The following is a 20,112-nucleotide window of genomic DNA, read 5'->3' on the forward strand; positions in this document are numbered from 1 at the left end:
GATTTATAGTATTGTCTTTTTTTCCAGCTGGGGGGAAGAAATCTCACTACTGTTTTGGGACCAAAGCTAGCATTGTTTTGAGTGCAAGGAGGAATAAATTCAGCTACCGCACTTTTATACGATGTAGAGATTAAATTTATTAGAGTTCACTCAGCTTCCAGCTCGCCCCCTCTCCCTTTCTGCCCAGACAGCCCCGTGCAATTGTTTCAGCACAGCTGAAGCCCGGGGGCTGGTGTCTGGGGTGCCCCTGTTGTTCTGGATAAGCGGGCACAGTGGGCAGTGCCTGAATTTAGGCACAAGCGTGGTTCAGGCTGAGAGCGGTCCCGGCCCCAGAGCTCCCCCGAGGCCACGCTTGGCCCTTTGCAAGTTCACAGCCTGCAGCGCTCGCCTGCTGCTTCAGCACGGTGTAGCACAGCCCCGGCTCTATTAAAGGGACTCCTCTGTCCCAAACTGCCCCCTACCAAGGGAACTGCTGGCCGTAACCCTGCAGAAAGGCTTGGGTCCCCAGGCTCCCAGGGGCCACTGGGATGGAAGCAGGGACGTTTTGCACCAAGCTCAGCAAAGAAGTTCCAGTGTGGCTGAGCTGGCAGCTGCTAACGCCCAGGGAGCAGCACGCAGCAATGCATCGGAGCCTAGCAAGAGAGGGGACAGGTGAACAAAGTAGGAGTGAGAGTGAAGTACAAGCTTTAAAGTGAGCAAAGCCCCAGTGCTCCGGGTTAGCAGGTGTAGTTCCAAGTCCTTTGTCCCCACCTAGCAAATCCAGCCGTACAACACGGGGGTTGCACCTCATTAATATAACGGGAGGAAGGCAGATGCTTTGTCCGTGCTGACCGTATGCGGAGCCCAGACACATTCCTGCCTAGCAGGGAGCCTTATTTATGATTATGTTGGATCTGCCAGCGCAGACATATGTTGGTAAGGGTCGTTTATTCTTGTTTGTAAAATGTATGGCTGCTCCTAGCTTACGCACTGTCAAAACTGGAAGAACTGGCCCCAAAATCTCTTGCTGCATGATTGGATCAGATGCCTGTACATCTGTTAACGCTGTAGGAGCTGTAAAATGAAATAAGTTTCACTATAACTCAAGCACCTCGATTACTGCCACGATGTGTAAGCAGCAGAGCCGGCTGCTGCTCTTGCAGAAATGACACAAACATACATTTTGCCAAGTTGTATGGAAATTTATACAAGGCAGCATTTGCTCTGCTGGTGCAGAGGAGGAAGGGCCCATGGGAGTGGGCCCCCACCCTGCCAGGAGGCGCAGGGGCTGCCTCCAAAAAGGAAGCCAAAAAGCCAGGGGCCGGCAGCGGTCCCACACTGCTCCTGCCAGGCTGGGGGACCAGAAGGACCAGAGGGACCAGAGGCCAAGTCCTCTGCAGTCGCAGGCCCCTGAAACACTCATTTTGCCTGGAAGAAAATCCCTCCCTGCCCAAACAGCGGTTTTACAGCAAGGTAAGCCCTGGCTAGAAGAATGCAGGTGTGCAGTGAAGGCACCCCAGGGAAGAGGCACAGCCCCTGCATCAGACACCAGCAGACTTGGCCCTGGCTGTGTTGCCCAAATCCATCCTGCTCTCCCACCTCCGCAGCAGCCTGACCGCTCAGCCCCTGCACAGGTCCCTAATGGGCTGCAGGAGCCGGTGCGTCCTCCCTCTCCATCCCAACAAGCAGCCAGCCCCTGCCCAGCGCACGGCCACGGGTGTATAGAAGGAAGGAGTACCGGCCTGCAGCGGGTCGGGGATGTGGAACGGTCCTGGCGTGCATGGAGCCAGCCCCGGCGAGCTCCCGCTTGCTGGCTTGCCACGCAGCGACGGCGAAGCAGGCATTTTGCAGGCCTGGCTGGCTCTTGCCAGCTTTCTGCCTTTGCAGCATCTGCTGTGGGGTTTCTTTCTGCTGTTTTTGACGGCACCATATGCCTCGGTGTCAAAACAATGGTGCTTGCACACTGACTGGGAGCCCTCTTCCACGCTCCCGCCGAGCGCCCTCTCCCCGGCCCAGCCGAGTGCCCACGGGGCTGCCCCGAGCCCCCCGGTCCCGGCCAGGGAACGGGGCCGTCAGCACGGCGAGACCCAGCCCGGGGGGACAATGCGGGGCTCTGAAGCTGGCGATCGAAGGGCTGCACCACCACGCACGTACCCACCTGAACGCAGAGGGGAAGCTGGACCTGCGGCGACAGGCACGGCTCCGCACTCCTGCAAGGAAGCGATCCCAGAGCCAGGCGAGGGGAAAGGCCCAATGCGAAGGGCCCCACACGGGGAAAATAGCAGGGGCTTCCAGCCCAGCTCCTTTACCCCTACATCCAAGAAGCACCTCTACTCTCCTGAAGGTACCAAGGACCGAACTTGCGGCACCCTGTGGACCAAGCAGCGTTTCTCCAAGCACATTCTAAGACACGAGGACAAATCCTGCTCAGAACAACCCTGCCAGGTCCCTCCAGGCTCAGAGGTGCTCTTATCACCACCAGTGGCGCCCCAGGAGCCCATCTCAGGGCCACCCGAGCACAAGAAAGCATCCATCCTGAGTGACAGCAGCCCATTTGTGGTTGTGCCCCAAGCAGGAGCATCACACCCAGAGGTTTCCCTGCCCCTAGGGGAAGGAAGAAGAGTCGTCCACTCATCTTACTCATACCACGTTTATTTTTCTCTTCCCTGCGTTATCCAAGGGATGTACCAAAGGCTCCACAGCAGCAAGTCTTCCATAGAAAAAGCGTCCATCCATGTCCCTCGGCAGAGCCACCCGGCCCTACAAGGAACCCGCGGCACGCAGCAGCGCAGGCAGGGGCCAGACACGTTCCCAGCCCTCTGCTATGGGAAAAAAACGTGTTAAAGCCTCTCAGTCAGCCAGGAGCCCGCTACTCAGGAGCAATATCCTTGTGCACGCAGCCACCAGGGCATCTACCAGATGTTTTATACGCCAGCTACAAATCGGATGAGGTGCCTCGTAGTGCAACGATGCCAGGTTCGGAGGGACCCAGCAAAGGCTGTGGTAAGATCTCTTCTAGGACTGTACTCCTGAGGAATAAGGGGGAAAGGGGAGCAAAGATTTTTGCCTCACTGCACTCACCAAAACGTCTCATGGAACAGTCGTCGTGCTCTATTTAGACCCTGCGTTCTACAAGAGGGATCTCGTGTAAGATTTCAAGCCACGAATGGTGCAGCCCAGAGCCTAAACCTCTCAGCTACACAATCAACGACAACTTAACGCTGAAATGCTATGGAAAAGCAAACAAAAAACCCCAACCAAATCATTTTTACTATCAACTTTAACTTCCCTGGACCTAGTCCAGTACCTTGAGTTCTGTGGGCGCAGACGTTCCTGCCCTCACCAACGCTTCCAATCGCTCCTCAAACTTACCGAGACGACTCAGAAAAAGGCCCCCAACATCGCTTCCAGCCGCTGATTTAAAAATAAAATATACACATATAAATAAAATTCTTTCTTTCTTTCTGAAAACGTGCTAAAGCCAGGCAGAACAGAGAAGGATGAAGCGAAGGGCATTTCTTTCCTCTCGGCTGAACGTTGCCAAGTATTTTCTGGTCTGCTGGAAACGCGAACACCCGGCGGGTAACAGGGCCCCTTCCAAAGAGCCCAGGGAACCTTCCCCGTGAGGACAGGGATACAAATCCCCACTAGACGGACCAAGGCAAGGCAGAGGACGAGGCGGGGTTTGTCAGCCTCACACCAAGCAGCTGCTGCGAGCCAACGCGTGCAGCGAGGCCCCGACACGGCCGTGCAGCGCCGAGGGGCCAGAGCGCAGGGTGGGAGCCGCCAGCGCCCCAGGAAGGGGACGGGGGGGGGAGGCAGGCCAGCGGAGCTACCCACAGCCTCTGGGTTTGGTTTTGTTAGTGAGCGGTGATGGAGGAAGGGGAGAGGGTGGCTGGATTTTGGTCCTGTCCCAGAGCAGAAGGTACGCGGCTTTGCTTTCTGCCAGAAGCCAGCAAGGCCCGAGCGGCCCAGCAAAGTGTCCTCCCACCGGGCCTGAGGCAGGGTGTGCAGCAGCACAAGGGATGGAGCCTGGGAAGCTGCAGACACTGTACAAACAAGGCTCTGCACTTCGTTAGAAACAGCAGGAAGGGTCCACACCTTCCCAACACACACACGCACCCCCACACACGCTCCCACTGTCCTGAAACACAACGTCCTGAAATTCACAGCCACCTGAAAAAGCTGCCTGCTCCAGGCACACAGCAGCTGGAAAAGTAAGGCCAGGAAGAGACAAAGCAACCAAAAGAAAGCCTTTGGCAACGAAGTGATTGGGCTGTTACACAGAGGCCAAGCCTGAGTTCACCCGTGCATCTCCCTAAGCAAAGAGGCTGCAGACAAAGTGAAACTTCTGTCCAAGCGGGAGGAATTTTGCCAGCGGAGGCTTGCAGAGGACTCTCAGCAGCTCCACACGTTCCCCTGCCAGAGGGAGCAGGGGGCACCTGCCCCACTGCAGCGCTCTGCTGGGGAGCGAGGGCTGCCCGAGCTGCGTGCCAGCTCCCGAACTCTGGAAGCTAAATAAAATCAAACCTCTTCTGCTCCCAAGCAAATTCTGACAACTCCTTCCGTCCAAATCACAGGCTTTGTAAGAACTTGGCAGAGGCGCAGCTGGCTCAGCACGCTGACCCCCACGCCTGCTGCTTGAGCTCTTAACCTACAGCACTCCGAAGCCTTCCTGAGAGTGGCAGGGTCCATCTGCTCGCATTTAACCTGCTGCTTCTTGAGCCTGGACTAGTGGTTCATGCTCGAGACGAATGCAAGGCCTTGCACGCAGCAAGGGTGTCGGGAAGCCCCCCCCAGTACCTGACCTGAGTAAAGAGTGCCTGTCTGTGGCACATCCAGTGCTGCTGCCTCGTTCTCGTCTCCTTGGGGGCTCAGTCCTGTTCCTGCCCTTGTGCAGCTTTTCACTGACTGACTTCCACCCAGTAAGAAACTGGAGCAGCTCCTGGGAAAGGAAAAAAGAAACGGTCCCCGGTGGCAGCTGCCCAGCCCGCTGGGGGTATCACGGTCACTAATCTGACTGGCACTTTTAATGCTCCTTTTATGCTCCCCCGGGGTTTGCTTTGAAAGATGATTTACGTGGGTGTCAAGTGAAGTGTATTGGGGCAGGCCCAGCACCTCCTTCATCCTGGAGAAGTGCCCAGGAAGAGCCAGCCCTGTCTAGCCCAGCAGCTCTTCCCTGTAAACCTCTATTAGCAGCTGCATCTCTCCGGCCTCCGAGCGAGCAGCCAGCTCCCGCAGGGCTGATCCACTCTGTGCATGAAGGCCTCCACCTCCAGCAGCAGTCAGCAGCTCTGAGAGCCCCTGTCGTGGAGTCCAGGGCCGTGGCAACTAGGACAGCTCAAAGCCAGTGTTCATGCTGATGGCGTAGCGCAGCTTCTCCCGCAGGATGCTCTTCTTGCTGTAGTTGGGAAGCTTGAGGAGGTTGAAACAGGTAGAGGAGGTCGGGAGGCGCCCACCCGGCTCTTTCTTGCGGATGGTGAAGAAGCCCCGCAGCACGCTGCCCAGCGTGTCCCCGGTGTCCTGCAACGGGGTAGAAATGCTGAGCTCGTCCTGGCTACACACAAAGCCCGTCTGCTGGGAGCGGGGAGAACGAAACCCCAAAGCCCCGTCCCCCACGGCTGCTAGAAATGAGCCTCTCTTTTAACTGCAAGTGCCATGACATGTGCAGGGTCCCTCTGCAGGGTGCAGAAGAGGATCAGCAGCACAGGGCGGTCACATGCGAGGAGAAAACATAACCCTGCAGACAAGCAATAGGAGCCCAACTGCTGCTGTGCGTGGGAGAGGGGAGGTGCAGCCACGAGCATCCTATTAGTGGAAGGCTGCTTTCACCTTCCCCTGCGGAGCACATATCTTTGTGGTTCAGCTTCCTAGTCAGAGGGAGCAGATGAGGAGGCTGGGCAGGGAAGGAAGCCTGCCAGAGGTGAGGCAGGGAATGCACGGGACACGAGCGAGGAGGCTGCCTACCTGATCGTCAGAGACTTCCACACAGCGGATGGAAAACGGAGGCTTGAGGTAGGCAAAGCCCAGGAGTGGAGGCCTAGAGCAGCTGGTAACGAACTGAAAAAGTGATGGACAGTGAAAGACAGCAGCAGTGCGAGCAGCCTGGCTCCGCCAGCCACACGGCTAACGCAGCCGCACTGAACAGCTGCCCAGACTGGCATCTGAGCGCCCCGCGGTACAACGCTGCTCAGCTTTGGTGCTCCGCTAGCCTTTGGAAACTGCCGGCTCTGCAGGACTGTTTGTGGCAATGCAAGGGCATTTATGGGAACTCTGCCCCCAGGGCTGCCCCTCTGCTCGCCCAGGGGAGCAGGGTGGGGATTTTAAGGCATGAAGCGTTCTGATGCTCCCATTAGGGCAGAAAACAGGCTAGCACAGCACTGGCCCAACCACCCCGCGTTCCAAATTGGGCCGAAATGAGCGCATTTACCTTGAGAAACATCGCTCTCTCCTCAGGGCTGAAGTCATTGGCTAGGATGTCCCACAGCCAGATAATGACCCGGTGACTCCCGTGGAAGCCCCCGTAGTACACTGTGTGTTTTCTGGGGAGAGAAAGGTTGTGACAGGCTCATGGCCTGCTGTAGCAGCAGGGTCACAGCTGCCAGGTGCCGGGAGGATCAACACCGCTGCCATGAGTCAGGGTTCACTGCTACAGCAGGCACTGCCAGCACAGAGCCCCACAGAGGCACTGGATCAGAAAAAAGGGAAGGGCAGAGAGAAACTCTGCTCTCAGGAGCCATTGCATGCCAGTGGAGGAAAAGACCCTTCGGGTTCAAAGCAGCAGACTGAGCTGGCCACTTACTTCAGGTCCTCGAGGTCGATCTCGGCATTGTCACCGGAGATCAGTCGCTGCAGCTCCGGCGCGGAGAACATACGAATCCACTCAGGCTTGATGATGGACCTGAATCCACTGATGAGCGCCGCTGTCTGACTTTTGATTTGCGTGTGCATGCGGAAGTGAGCCATGAGATGGATGTAGCTGATCCTGCAGGCGAGAGGCACGGTGGCAGGGGGGAGCCGGAGCAGCACGAGACACCCACCCCACTGGTGTGACACGGGGCTGCCAACCTGCCTCTCCAGCCCCTGGGCACTAGCACTGCCTGGAGTGGCATTATTTCTTCTCCTCCAGGGTCCTGCTCTTTGTTGAAGCAGGAGGAGCTGTTCCTCTGCCTGGACTTTTTTCCTTCTGACTCTGGGCCTGCCTGCTCCTTCCTTAGAGCTCCTTCCCAACCAGAGACCAGCCGGCTCTAACAATTAGCTGAATAACCCTGGCTGAACAGCAGCTGACACAGGGGGAGCATGCAGCCAGCTCCTCTTTAAAGGATCAGACCCCCAGCGACAGGAACTTCTCTAGGTTTGAAAATCAGCTCTCTGGGGGCTCTGGTACTGCCTGCACTGAAACCCAAGGCTGATCAATGTGGTTGTAAGGGGTACCATTCCTGAGCAAGCCGGTAAGCAGGAACAGTTGGAAAGGAAAGAGCCAACAGATGATTTTGCACAGAGTTTTCCATGGCTTTTTCAGACAAATGCAGCTTATAAAATAATTTGATACTGCTGTGAGCGGCCATGTGGACAGAAGCAGCACTGTCAGAGCCTCACACGAGCCACATTTTCTATCTTGTTACAGTCCGACATGTTTTAGATGACCCTGAGAACACACGAATTGCTACGCAGTACAAGCAAAAGAGCATTCAGCGTCTGCTCACAATCGTTAGAAATACCATGCACACGAAATGCTTTGCTATTATGAAAACACAGGCCTGTTCCCAGCTCCTCGGGATTAACAGGTCATGCTCTGCGGAGCCTTCACTGGAGCCGGAACTAACACGCTAAAAAAACGCAGGTTTCCACGCGCGTCCCAGGAGCACAGAAGAGGTGCACGGTTTGTTAGAGGGAGGCACCATCACTATTCCTCTGCTTACCAACAGTGGAAATAACCGAGCTCGCTGATCATCAGTTCCTAGGCAGACACTACCACAATCCCGTTGAGAGGGTTTTCAGCTAGGTAACCTCACTGTGCCGTTAAGAGACAGAACTGTTTCCCGGTTGCTTTCACTTACAATACTTCTCCCGCTCCCTCTCGACTACCAATTTATGTGCACATCTGCACAAAAGCTTCAAAGTTCCTGCTGTAAGTGAGCACAGCAACACACAGGACTTTCAACCTCCTCCCCGAGCTGATTTCTGACAAGGCAGAGAGATCCTTTCAAATGCAAACTCCCTGGTCAGAGCTCAAGAGGGGAAAAGACGGGGAAGCTCAGACTGCGAAGCATGCTAACAAAGATAAATCTTCAGGTAGGATCCAGCTTTCACTTGCCATTAGAGAGAACAACCCCCAGATTACCAGTTCAAACACGCATCTGCTTAATAGATATTTTACCCTGCTTTTATGTTCACTGAAGGGTATAGAGAAGAAAAAAAACAACGAAGGGAACAAAAAGGTGGGTTTGGTTTTCAGGCTCTGGAGTTGACATTTACGATAACTATCTAAAAGCCGGTTATCTGTGAAAATAGCTACAGGGCTCAGTGTCTTCTCTGATTTCCTGTGTCTAAAGTACGACTGTCGACTGCATTTGAATTCAGCGCTGTCTCTTCTGAAGAGCAGTGCTTTATACAACTGCCACATGTTATCATTTTGAGAAGATCTGTCTGCTCCAAGGTGTCTTTGAGCATCTGTGCCCTCTATGTTCACGACTGTGTGCCTGAATTGCTTTGAATCCATCTGTCTGTATCTATCACCATCATTAAATCCTGCAGAATCTCACAGACTGTGTGCCTTTGACCTCAGAAGCACTGTTTCAAGAAGTAAATTGTCAATTTTTATTTTGCAAATCGAATTTAATACAATTTCTGCCGATGAACTGTAACCAGCAAATTCTATTAAGATATTTATGGGCTCCTTCTACTCTAATCTATTTCAATTCATTCCAGATGCAAGAATAAAGTATTTTGCAGTGATGACCTTAAAAATCTAATTGCTGTACTTACTTATTTTCATTGGTAACAGGAATGGTCTTCCCTCCAGGAACAAGTTCATGGCAAACAAGCTGAGGGAAGAAATGATTGTATTGCTAATTACTGCCTGGAACCACAACGGAAAGAAATGCCACGCTAAGCTGTTACCTCCCCATAAAACATTTATTTTTACAATAAAACAGTGGGATTTAAAATTTAAGTAATAATCCTGCTCCTGCCTCAAACCAGTTTCACTTAACTATTGACACGGTAATTGAGCAGCAGGGAACTCCAACTCTCCCACCGGTGGTGCCAGCCCATCTTCGAGGAAGCCTCCTCTCTAGGCTGATCCATCACTGCTGAACCGCACACAAATCAGTTCAAAGAGCCCTGGGGGACTGTCGCCATCCCAGAATCCAGAGACAACAATCTCAGAGCCTCTGCATGGCCCAGTCAAACAGCCCGATCCGAAGCTACCTGCTCCCCGAGTCTCACCTGGGACCACCGGAGTGACAGAGCTCCCCGGAGTTCACTCCCTCAAGCTGGGCACTCAAAACACGAAGCAGAGCATGCTCAGAAAGCGAGATTGGGGGGGAAGGATCCTTCCTGCCCTGTCAGGCCAAAGCCTGGTGCTCAGCCGACAGCACGGCTCACAGATAATGGCAGGGACCCTCGGGGTGCTTGCTACAGCAACAGTTAGGGCTCATCTACGCACCACCAGAGAGGCAGGAATTCACTATTCCCATGTTACACTGGCCTCTGTGCTTTGTTTCCAGGTGACTTCCAAGGTCAGAACGGAGCCTGGCACAGGGAACAAGCTCAGCTCCCTTGTGCCCAACACAGCCTCGTACCTAGCAAGGACGGACAAGTGCATTCAGGAAGCACAGGGTTACCCCACCTGGCTGCTTCAGGATGGCCAAAGCACAATGCAAACAAAAATCTCCGGGTTTATCCTGAACTTTTGAGTGCTGCAGCCTTCAAGGTCTTACTGCTGGGCTCTCATATGCTGGTTTCTTACTTTATTTTTAAAGTGGAAAGCATAAAACAATGTTTTTCAACTAGAAAAGAAAAAATCCTGGCACTAGAGAAGTTAAGGGTCAGAGGGCAAACTTGGTTGAAAGAGCTGTTCTCTGCCCACGCCTAAATATTGAACCAAGCCACAGAATCCCACGGCCAAGTTCAGACAACTTCTGAATCCGAGCCAGCCTTTGAGTCCAGGCTTTTTTTTGTGAAAGATGAGCAGAGCTAAGCCCTAACTGCAATCAAACACAAGGTCATTCATGAGACAATCTCCTCAAGATTCTCGGTCAGATGGGGCCACGTAAAGAATGCAAGTTACCCACCCAGAATCAGAGAGAAAAGCGCTCTGCGGAGCACAAGTTGGAACTGATTGCCTGTTAGATGCCCAAGACCAGCTATCAGAAAGCTCAGCAGAGAAAAATAGATGCCTTCTGCTGGCCACACAGACTCCAGGTGAGTATTGCTGCCCTACAGACACTAATAACAGTTAGATACTTCTGCTCAGGGGTCAAACCTACTTCTGCTGCTAACTGCTCATATTCACAACCTGCCACTTCGGGCATCACAGGCTTTCCCACAGCAGCAGGCAGTGATCCTCAGGATCGCTCTCAGCGCTTCTGAGGCTCTTCCTGGAAACATGAGGCAGGCAAGGGAGACAATTCCTGCAGAAAACAGCTAGGATCTAACCAGGAGCAAGAGGGATTGCCTGAGCCAGGACTGTGGACTCACTATCGGTGCTCATCAACAGATAGCACAGGGAGGGTGTTGAGAACACAGCAGGGACAAGGTCCATGTAATTAATAAAATGAATAAAAGCCTACCTGACCCATCACATCTTCATCGTAGGACAGCGTTAAGCCCAAGTCACTGATATCACCATCGTAACGCTACGGGAACAACAAAGAGAGGGAAAGAAGTTGGTGTTCAGCAGCAGGAACAGCATTTCTGTATCGCTCTCCCACTGCGTGATCCCTAGAAGGAACTAGGCACCAGAGCACAACAAATACCCAACTCGTATATGGGAGAGTGCACAAGATCTGAGGCTAAACCTTGGGAATTACTGATTTCCATTTCCAAGTTTACACCTTCAGACTCCTTTTTCATCCCTGCTTGCCCCAGTAAAAACAAGGGGCTGCTGCATGCCAACTTGCTTTGGTATCAGCAGGCAGCTCCACTAATGCTATTGCTTTCAGGGTGTTTTTCATGATCAGAACCCTAAAGGCATTTGCAAATCTAGTGTTCCCAGCAGCAGCCAGTGATAACGGAGTTCAGCATCAGGAAAAATAATGCTCAAACCTTAATCGAAGTGAGATTTTTATAGAACTCTGAGTCCAAGGAGGGAAGTTCATCTACGGAGCTGTAGAAGACACTGTGGTGGTGTCCAAGTAGCTGGCTCAAGAAGAAGGAAGCGAATGGCACATCCACAACTATTCCCTGCAGACAAGAAGAACGCAGAAGGAAAGTCACTCTGTGTATTTGCTACGTGCAACGTCTTTGCTTACCGAGCAGGCCTGCAGGGCAGATGATGTGTTGTGGGGCAAATGCAAAGATCTAAGACATTGAAATCAGCTAAGAAAGCCTCATCTTCTTAAAATCCATTAGTTAATGGAAAGGTGCAAAAAGGCAATCGCAAAGGGGAACTCTGTTTCCTTTAACGAACTACCTTAGTTGGAGAAGGTCATTCTGCCTCTGACCTATTTAGTGCAATGCTAACAGTAACAATATCCCAGCACGGCAGCTTTAGCTCACCTCGTATACAGCCTTCCCAAGCATCTTTCCCACAAACTCAAAGAGCTGCAGGTAGTTCTCATGAATGTAAGATGTTGGGGATGGATACAGCCTCTCATCGCCACTGGTTGTCTGCACACAGAGAAAAGAACACAGTGAGCCAGGCTGTTTGTGTTTGCAGCTACTCATGACAGCTAGCACCTGCAGCCCTGCAGCATACCTTGAACAAGTTGAGTGCAGGGTCGAACACCTTTTTTATAATTTCTTCCAGAAACTCTTTGAAGACACCGTCTTGATCGATACCAGCCTCATCGACACCCAGATCATTCACAAATTTCACTCTGATCACGCCCTTCATGGCGTTCTGGGAAAGCTGTCGTAGCTGCTCATATCCATCCTACACAGACCGGAGAGCCACGGGACAAACATGTGGTAAGACACGTGAAACACCCACGCAGATGTGCAGCAGAGACAGGAGACAGAGATACAACACGTGAATCTGCGTTTGTCGTTGCATTTGTGTGTCCAAAACGACTGGCGTTTTTCCTAGTCAAAACTCCAGGTCTGCAGCAGTCTGAACTGAAGCCCAACATTTCTCTTAGCATCAATTCATTAAAAAAGCAGACAGAACTGCCACAGGGTCCCTCAGCACCCACAGAGAAGATAAAAACATATTCACATCCCTCGTCAGGCCAAGTTGCTTGCTGGCTTGTTGGCTCCTGCAAGCCCAGTCACTCACCTCCAACATCCGTGAGCGGCGGATGGTGATGTGGGTGACGTGAGGTGACGCAGAGCTGGTTTCAACCAGGCCAAGCTTCTCCTTCTCCTTCGTAACCATGTTTCGGAAAAGAAGCACCCTCTTAAAAAGAAAACCCGGGTAAGCCTTCATCCACAGGGATCCTCACCCTCCCGTGCAGCAGGGCTATCAGATGTTCCTGATGCACGGCTACAACCAGCTCTTGGTTGTCCTGTCCCAGCTTGGCCCTATACCATCGTCCCCCGTTCACTAGACGTGGGGAGGATTCGCCTCCTTGTTCCCCAGTGAGGCAGAGAAATTCTTGAAGCCCTGCTTTGGAAGGGACAAGGTCCTGACAATATTGAAAGTAAAAGCACCTTTCCCATCACCACATAAAAATCCGAGACTCTCTCCAAAGCCACACGGCGCACTGCTGGCTGACTTCAGGCAGCTGCCCACACAAATAAGCTCTCTCCCAGTGAAAGAAACCAAGACAGCTTAGAGGAAACACATGGGCGAGAGCGGGGGAGGGAGGAAAAGACCTTTGTTTAACTAGCATTCCCGTCACAAGCTTCACCCCACGAAATGCTCAAGATACACAACCCTTCCGTCCCAGGCTACCCAGGTCACCCTGGCTTTTCAGCCATCCTTTGTCCCTGTCCCACTCACATTCTTGTGGGGAATGACATGCGGGATGTACTGCAGGAGCAGCTGGGCTCGCTTCTTGTCCTTGTCCAGCTCCTGGAAGAGCACGCTGGGTTTGAGGTCCCTTACAAAGAGAGGCACAAATTCAGAGACCCCTGGGAAATGGCCAGGTATGGTAAAACAGCTGGGGGTAGGACAGAGATGAAACCCGTAATGACTTCCAAAGCGACTGGAGGTGTACACATCTGAGAAGGCCAGAGCCACGCAGGCTGTTAGGAGCTGAGTCCCTTTTCAGAGCATCGCCCTCCGTGAGTAGCAGCTTATCATGACACCACAGAAGAGAAGCACCTCTGTGGGGTATTCAAACACAACGGAAGGGGTATCCTTAAACACAAACAACCCAGGGAGCACTTCCAACCTTGACCTCGCAGGCAGAATGAAAGGCACCCGATCTCAAGGAAGGGTTTCCCAAACCAGACTCCCCAAGGGGAGCTGTTGCACTGGGACAAGCAGAGAGCTGCACAGGACCCTTGCCGCGAGCTGGGACACTTACTTGCGCAACCAGTGGTCCTCAGGAGCAAAACGCCTGCGGCAGTCCCTTTCATACAAGACCATGAGCCAGCCATGGACAGAATGAAACAGCTCCAGCGTCTCTCCTCGGGCATTCTCTGAACAAAAGGAACAAAGCAACAGTGTCCAGGAACCCTAGGTAACAGAAGCTTCATTTTCAAAAATGAATGCCTTATATTGTTCTAATAGCACCCTCAACTTAGGCTACAAAAAGCGCTTACCCACAATTCCATCCCAGATCATCTTAAACACAAAGGAATTCAGAAAAGATGAGATGGTAACAAGCTCCTCCAGTTTGAATGAAATCTGCTCTTCATAGACTTCTATGTCATCAAGAATCCTGCCAGAGAAAACAAATGCAAATGTACAACTGTCAGTTTAATTCCCTTTTGATTTTTTTTCATAAAGGCACATTATCCTTTAGCAGCAGCTTATTTCTATGACAACTGACACACACGAGGATCTGCAGTCATAAAGAACTAAACCTTATTAACTGATTTTAATTGATATCCGATCCTAACAGAAAACAGTATGAAAGGTCTGAGGTAGAAGCAGACAGTATTTCATAGTTAAAAGGACCTATGCACTAGTCCCCAGGAGAGGGGACTTTTTCATCATCCAAGCTAAGAAAACTGTCTCGACTGACCAGCAAGGACAATTTTCCACCACCTCTCCCATCCCTTGTGCTGTACAAGTCAGTGAGCGATACAGCAAGGGTTGCAAACAGAAGCACGTAAGCTGCAGAGCTTCCTTGCAGCTATACCACCATCAAAAGCTCATCTGGAGTCACCAAGCTACATGCTTTGGACTGGTGCAATTGCTGCCCAGAAGCAGCAGAAACGTTTATGTCCCTTCCCTAGCTAGTTCTGCAATACTTTGTCACCACTTCAGCCATCTGTATGTTCCTGAAGCAGCCCAAAGCCGATGGGGGAAGTCCTTTTGAAGTGCTCTGTTCCTCAGGATTGCATTTGAAAAGCCTGCTGCCTTACTCTACCTCGTTATCTTTAAGCGAAGTCAGCACTACATTAACTCTTCCTCTTGAAACCTAAGAATCACGAGAGTTTCACGTTACAGATCCAGAGCGCGCCCTCCTCTCGCTACCTACGTGATAAGGTGGCGAGAGCAGTCACAGAAGAGCATCAGCATGGCCAGCAGCCTCTTAGATTCCTCCGTGTCATTATTCAAGCATTCCAAGAAGAGCTTTAACCCGCCCTGTGGTCCCAGCTCACAGATAAAAGCCCACAATTTGGGCAACAGATCGTCCAGGTAAGTGAGGCCTGGCAATGGAAGAATACAAAGCACACTCAGTAAAGCTTTCTCTGCCTTATCTGTGCATCCTCCAAGAGAGAAGTGAAACTTGGAGCTGACAGATCCTTTTGCAGAGCAACCCTTTGCTTGAAGGGAACATTGGCATCACATTGGGCTCCCAGGCCTGTCTGTATTACGAGGAGATGTGCAGTCACCAGGAAAGCTCCTCCCAGAAAAAGGCTTTTTAATGAGGGAATAATTGTTTGCATATCTGCAGCCCTTTCCCACTGTGGACTCCTTCCTCTGCTCCAGCCACCAGGCCAAAAGAGCACTCATCTCCTCCTCTACCCATCTGGAAGACAGGCAATTTGTTCTTAAAACGTATGAACGCATTCAGAGTTTCCATCACAAAGATTAATACTGCCAGGCTTCTTGAAAACACTGACTCAGTCTTAAGTTTGATATGGAGTAAGCAAGGTTTCATTATAGGAAAACTTGCTTCAATTTGTATTCTGGAGTGTTAATGCTTGATAAAGCAGTGATGAATGATATTGATCAGGTGTATGATGCAGGATGGAACAAGCCTTCCACCCCACCAGTCAATAAACTGTGGTCAGTAATAAAACTACCAACAAGTCAACAGAATTTAATAAGAAAAATCTATTTTTTCTCCACTATTGAGCAATTTGAAAAGCACAGATGTGCCCTCACCTGTGAGTATCTGCAGGCGGATCTGCGTTAGGGTTGTGAGGGTGGTCTGGTACAGGACGCAGATACTGCACACCTTCTGCACTTCTGCCGAGTCCACTCGCTTGCCCCCAACAGGCTTGAGAATGTTGCGGACGGACGCAGACTTCTGGAAAGCTCTCTTGAAAAGATCTGGTGACAGAGAAGCACATGAACCGTCAGCTCAGGAGACAGAAGCGCTATTCCAGACCATTTCTTATCCTCAGCCACTTGGCAACCTTGTGGTGAAGAGGATTTCAGCAAACTGGGTCACAGCACGGACAGCAGGTTTCGGTAGGTTTTTCTCACAGAGCACTGTATAGCTGCCAGCAACACAGAAGAATGTTTTGCTGGGGACATTACTCTGGAGCTTAAAACCTTACCAGAACCACAGTAACTAATGAGCCACAGGATCTAGTGCTATGGACAGCAGCTGGAAAATAGCTACCTGTCTTATTCGAAACATCCTGTCTTGTTCTAAATCTGCTTCTGCAGAGTCCCCGTGCTTCACAGGCCCAGAAGCCAGCTTCACCTCGCTTTTCACGTGGGAAGCTGGCCTCCCCATCTCGCCTCGGAAAGCACCAAGCTGTGCAGTAAGCACTTTAGCTACTTGAGCAACAATAAAGAAGAAAACTGCTAAAATAAGCACATATTTTCACAGCACCAAAGTACAAGACTTGCCCCAGGTCACAGAGGCATTGTGAGCTGGAATTACAAATAACTTAGATCATATCCCCACCTAAGCAGCAGCAGCTGCTGCAAGTAATTACTCAAAGCTTTTAGCTTAAGTGGAAAAGGCCAGCTCCTGTGAGACTGAAACACACACATGCACGCAACCCCTCTCCCCCCAGCATGTAGACACAAAAGCAGCCCTCCAAAACTGACTCTTCATAGGGAGGCTGTTCTGAGGGGAAGCTGGCTGTGCTGGCAGCTGAGCGATTTCCTGATTCTCTAGCAATTTCTTGCTGAGCACATCACTGAAGAGGATGCGAATCATATGGACTCCCCAGAGATGCTGCAGTTGCTTTGTCAGCAGAGGCATGGACTCATTCAGTCTGAAAGACAAGTCAGAGAGAGATGTTAAAAGGCAGGCTGGTATAAAACACCAGCGATCCTCTGATACACTTAGCTCACGACCAAAATGGAGTATGAACCCACCCTGCAGATGGTCCTCAAAGGAAAAAACAATCCACAGGTCCTACACCAAGCGTGCCAGCATGGCCACTGTTACCAATCTAACTATACTAATTGAATTTCCTCGTGTAATCATTTGTGTATGAAAGAGACAATTTGAATTGTGCAGATATAACCTGAAATAGCTGAGAAGTTACTCTGAATAGGGCCACCCTGTCCGTCTCAAATCATAAAACAATTTGCAGCTTACAAATGAACAGAGGCTTAAACCATCCATCAGCATAAAGTCGTCTTCACTTACCCATAATCCACGGTCTGTGAAAACCAGCCCAGAACAGGATGCCAGTGGGTGAGATTGGATTTCTTTTGGGAAACGTACTTCTGGCAGTAGGAGAGCATGTGGATGAGCACACCCACAAAATGAGCTGTCTCCTCCTCAAGAACTTTATCATTCAAGGAGCCCAAGAACACAAGATTACCTGGCAGAACAACCAGTACAGCAAAACTTAAAAAAGGCACAGATGCTGCAGGACAGTGGTTACAGACAAAAGAGACAAAAGGAGCTTGCAACAAATTCAAGTACACAAAAGGATTACTGATAAAAAAACTGCTATTAGAGGCTACCCGAGAGGAAGCCATTTCCATCACATCAGCCACTAAGGTGGTGCATCACTTCGGCATTCTCTTGCAGCCTTCTCATCGGTAACTATCTAAATAAGGGTAAAATTCGGTGAATTGGAGGCAGGTCTGACCCATGGAGAATGAAGATGTGAGTCAAGACGCTCTTCCAAGCACAGGAGAAGGACGTCTTACAGGTGCTTACCCAACAAGCAAAGAGTGTGGCTTCCTTCCAAGCACACGCAGACATCTCGGCACTGCGCTTCACGACTTAAAAACAGGATGAACTTGCGGAAAAGCTCATGAGATTCTATCACTGCCAGACGCTGAAATACAGAATTTAACTGCAGGTGAGGCTGAGAAGCACCACAGAACAACCAGAACTGGTCTGCTATCAGCAATCTGGATTGACTTGCCTTTCCAGATAAATCAGAAAGTTAAAACTGTTGAAGGGAGAAAATCCTCGACTCAAAGCTGGTCTAAGAAGTGAAAAACTTTGCAGCTGAACAGGCCACCTTCTAGTTATAGACAGACTTTGGTCTGCAAGAGCAAAGGATGCCCGTTTTGCGCAACAATTGCTGTCTGCACCAAGCTACGCAGAGGAGCAGACACATTTAATTAATTAGAGGACAGCCTGCTAGTTCCCATCAGAGATCCTCTGCCATGCAACAGACTGATTTCTATTTTGTCTGCCTACAATTACAGAAATGGGAGAATAAGTACGAGCAAAAATTCAAGCTGTGTGTCACATATTCCTTTATCTTTGCTTTATTTATTTATTTGAGGACAGTGCAGTCCATCACCTCACTGGTGTTAATAACTCCCGTGGTATATTAGAAGCCCTGAGCATGTGGAGGGATCAAGTACGTCCTCAACAGAGCTTGAAATTGGAAAAGAAATGCCAGTGTTCTGTTCTAAGAGCCGATAAAATGGAATAACAAGTGGCCCTGTGTGATACTCAGTGGATTTTTGGTACTGTTACCTCACCCACTTACCTCAGGTGTCAGAGTAGCGAGATGAGTCATTATAGCAGGCACAGACATGATATGGATCAGAAACGACCTCAACAGATTGTCTGAAAATTGTGCAGCAACCACAGGGCTACAGAGAGAAAAATACTTCAGTGCAAGGTACCTGACCTAGCAAAGTAAGAAGCAGTCTTTCTAACCGAGCCGTTCAGGACTGGCTTCTGATTCTATCCTCATCAAGAAGCGCGACTGGAAAAGAACACTCACTCACACTTCTGTTATCACAGCAAGTTCACAAAATTGGTCGTGACTCAAGGGAATAGAGTAAGTCAAACAGCTCACAGCATAACGTACTTTTACACAGCTCATCCCCGCAACCCAGAGAGCTATAAATGTTAAGCAGTTCACCTCCTAAGTTCCCCCTCTCCCCACTGCCACGAGGATAGTAATTAAATAATGTTTTCCTTAGGCAGAAGTCAGGAGACTTTCAAGAGCTCTCCACAGTAACAGATGAATGTGCAACAGCAGTTCCTCGTGAAGGGGCACAACTGTACTTATCCAGAGAGCTCCGGTCCCTTCTGAGGGTTCAGCAGAACAGCGAACAGATCCCGTATTCTGACCTGGAACTGCACTCCCAAGTCTAGACTTATGCTTGCACTTATTACTAACTTAATAGCATTCTGACCTGAAAAAACAATGACAGGAAAGTGAACTATTTGCCTACAGCAGCTCTTTTATCAGGGAGAAACTCTCAAAGGCACAAAGAGACTGGCAGAGAGAGGTCTGCAACAGCACAAGAAAGCCTTTGGCTGCACATCACCTCAAGCAGCTCTGGCTGCCTTACCGCAACGCGAGGGAGAAGATGGCAGTTAAAGAGCCTTTGGACAAGGATGGTCTGGATCTTGCCAAGCCATTAGTTAGCAAAATCTGGAATAAAACAAACAAAAAAAACCTGCAGCACTCAGAAAGGAGATTATAACTGTGAAAGATGCTGTGTTCATTTTCAGAGCAGAGAAAGAACACCAAAAAAAAAGAAAAAGAACTACTAGATATCTGGCAGAAACAGAAGGTTCAGGTTAATAATGGCATACAGAGAAACTGCATTCAAGTCAGGCAGCCTGTAGTTCTTATTTCTCTAGGAACTGTACTCAGAAGATTCCCAGGCCTTTAAAAATTAACGGGCAAGGCTCACAGGGGCTTGGTAGCATTATTCTAATTTAAAGGATTAAGTAAAATGACATTGGTTCCTTTCCCCACACAAACCAAAGCCGTACAGTAAGTCAGCAGCAAAGTTAGGAAAAACATTCACAAGTCCTTGCTCTTGTTACAAGACAACGAAGAAGCATTTAGATTTGGCGGCAGAGACAAAAGGCAGACAATGTATTTGGGCTCAGTAGGAAGACTCCGCTCTACTGCTCTTAGGAAAAGTACGCCCACACCAATCACCAGTGCTCCCCACCCAGAGATCACAAAAGCTTCCTCAGAGCACGGACTGCAGCACGAGGCTGGGGCTTGTTTGGAATAAATTGAAGACAATTGTAGCCGCCCGAGACTGACCTGCAGCACAGAATAAAATCCCTTCTGGTTGAGGTGTCCCATGATGTTAGCACAGATGTGGTTCATGGCAGGCCGCAGGGTTTCACCTTCCAGGTTAAAACAGTGACGTTACTAAACCAGCACCACAGTTGCACTGCTTATTCTCTTACAAGCTATCAATTGATGCGTCAGTTCACAAGCCCTTCTTGCACAAATTCCTTGCCCTCACATGCAAAAGAACCATTTTAG

General features: G+C 50.4%; 1 protein-coding gene across 4 annotated transcripts in view; it reads right to left on the reverse strand.

The window, feature by feature from the left end:
- Positions 1 to 4,233: 4,233 nt before the first annotated feature.
- The window catches only part of UBE3B (ubiquitin protein ligase E3B), a 34,050-nt gene continuing 18,171 nt past the window's right edge, over positions 4,234 to 20,112 (reverse strand). For 3 of the 4 annotated variants that reach the window (XM_035340112.1, XM_035340110.1, XM_035340109.1), the window contains 21 exons: positions 19,885 to 19,970; positions 19,172 to 19,254; positions 18,355 to 18,460; positions 17,565 to 17,685; positions 17,043 to 17,220; positions 16,493 to 16,662; positions 15,593 to 15,760; positions 14,739 to 14,910; positions 13,855 to 13,973; positions 13,617 to 13,731; positions 13,088 to 13,187; positions 12,422 to 12,541; positions 11,903 to 12,079; positions 11,704 to 11,814; positions 11,251 to 11,388; positions 10,776 to 10,841; positions 8,968 to 9,026; positions 6,782 to 6,964; positions 6,410 to 6,521; positions 5,947 to 6,039; positions 4,234 to 5,502 (listed from right to left, as the gene is read on the reverse strand). In XM_035340112.1, the coding sequence (XP_035196003.1) occupies positions 5,311 to 5,502; positions 5,947 to 6,039; positions 6,410 to 6,521; positions 6,782 to 6,964; positions 8,968 to 9,026; positions 10,776 to 10,841; positions 11,251 to 11,388; positions 11,704 to 11,814; positions 11,903 to 12,079; positions 12,422 to 12,541; positions 13,088 to 13,187; positions 13,617 to 13,731; positions 13,855 to 13,973; positions 14,739 to 14,910; positions 15,593 to 15,760; positions 16,493 to 16,662; positions 17,043 to 17,220; positions 17,565 to 17,685; positions 18,355 to 18,460; positions 19,172 to 19,254; positions 19,885 to 19,970 (2,669 nt within the window). In that variant the 3' untranslated portion in view covers positions 4,234 to 5,310. Of the gene's footprint in view, positions 5,503 to 5,946; positions 6,040 to 6,409; positions 6,522 to 6,777; positions 6,965 to 8,967; positions 9,027 to 10,775; positions 10,842 to 11,250; positions 11,389 to 11,703; positions 11,815 to 11,902; positions 12,080 to 12,421; positions 12,542 to 13,087; positions 13,188 to 13,616; positions 13,732 to 13,854; positions 13,974 to 14,738; positions 14,911 to 15,592; positions 15,761 to 16,492; positions 16,663 to 17,042; positions 17,221 to 17,564; positions 17,686 to 18,354; positions 18,461 to 19,171; positions 19,255 to 19,884; positions 19,971 to 20,112 lie in introns of those variants that run through there. The other variant, XM_035340111.1, reaches the window with a different exon arrangement.

The sequence above is a fragment of the Oxyura jamaicensis genome, chromosome 15 (genome assembly GCF_011077185.1).
Source record: "Oxyura jamaicensis isolate SHBP4307 breed ruddy duck chromosome 15, BPBGC_Ojam_1.0, whole genome shotgun sequence".
In the NCBI taxonomy this organism is placed as follows: Eukaryota; Metazoa; Chordata; class Aves; order Anseriformes; family Anatidae; genus Oxyura; species Oxyura jamaicensis.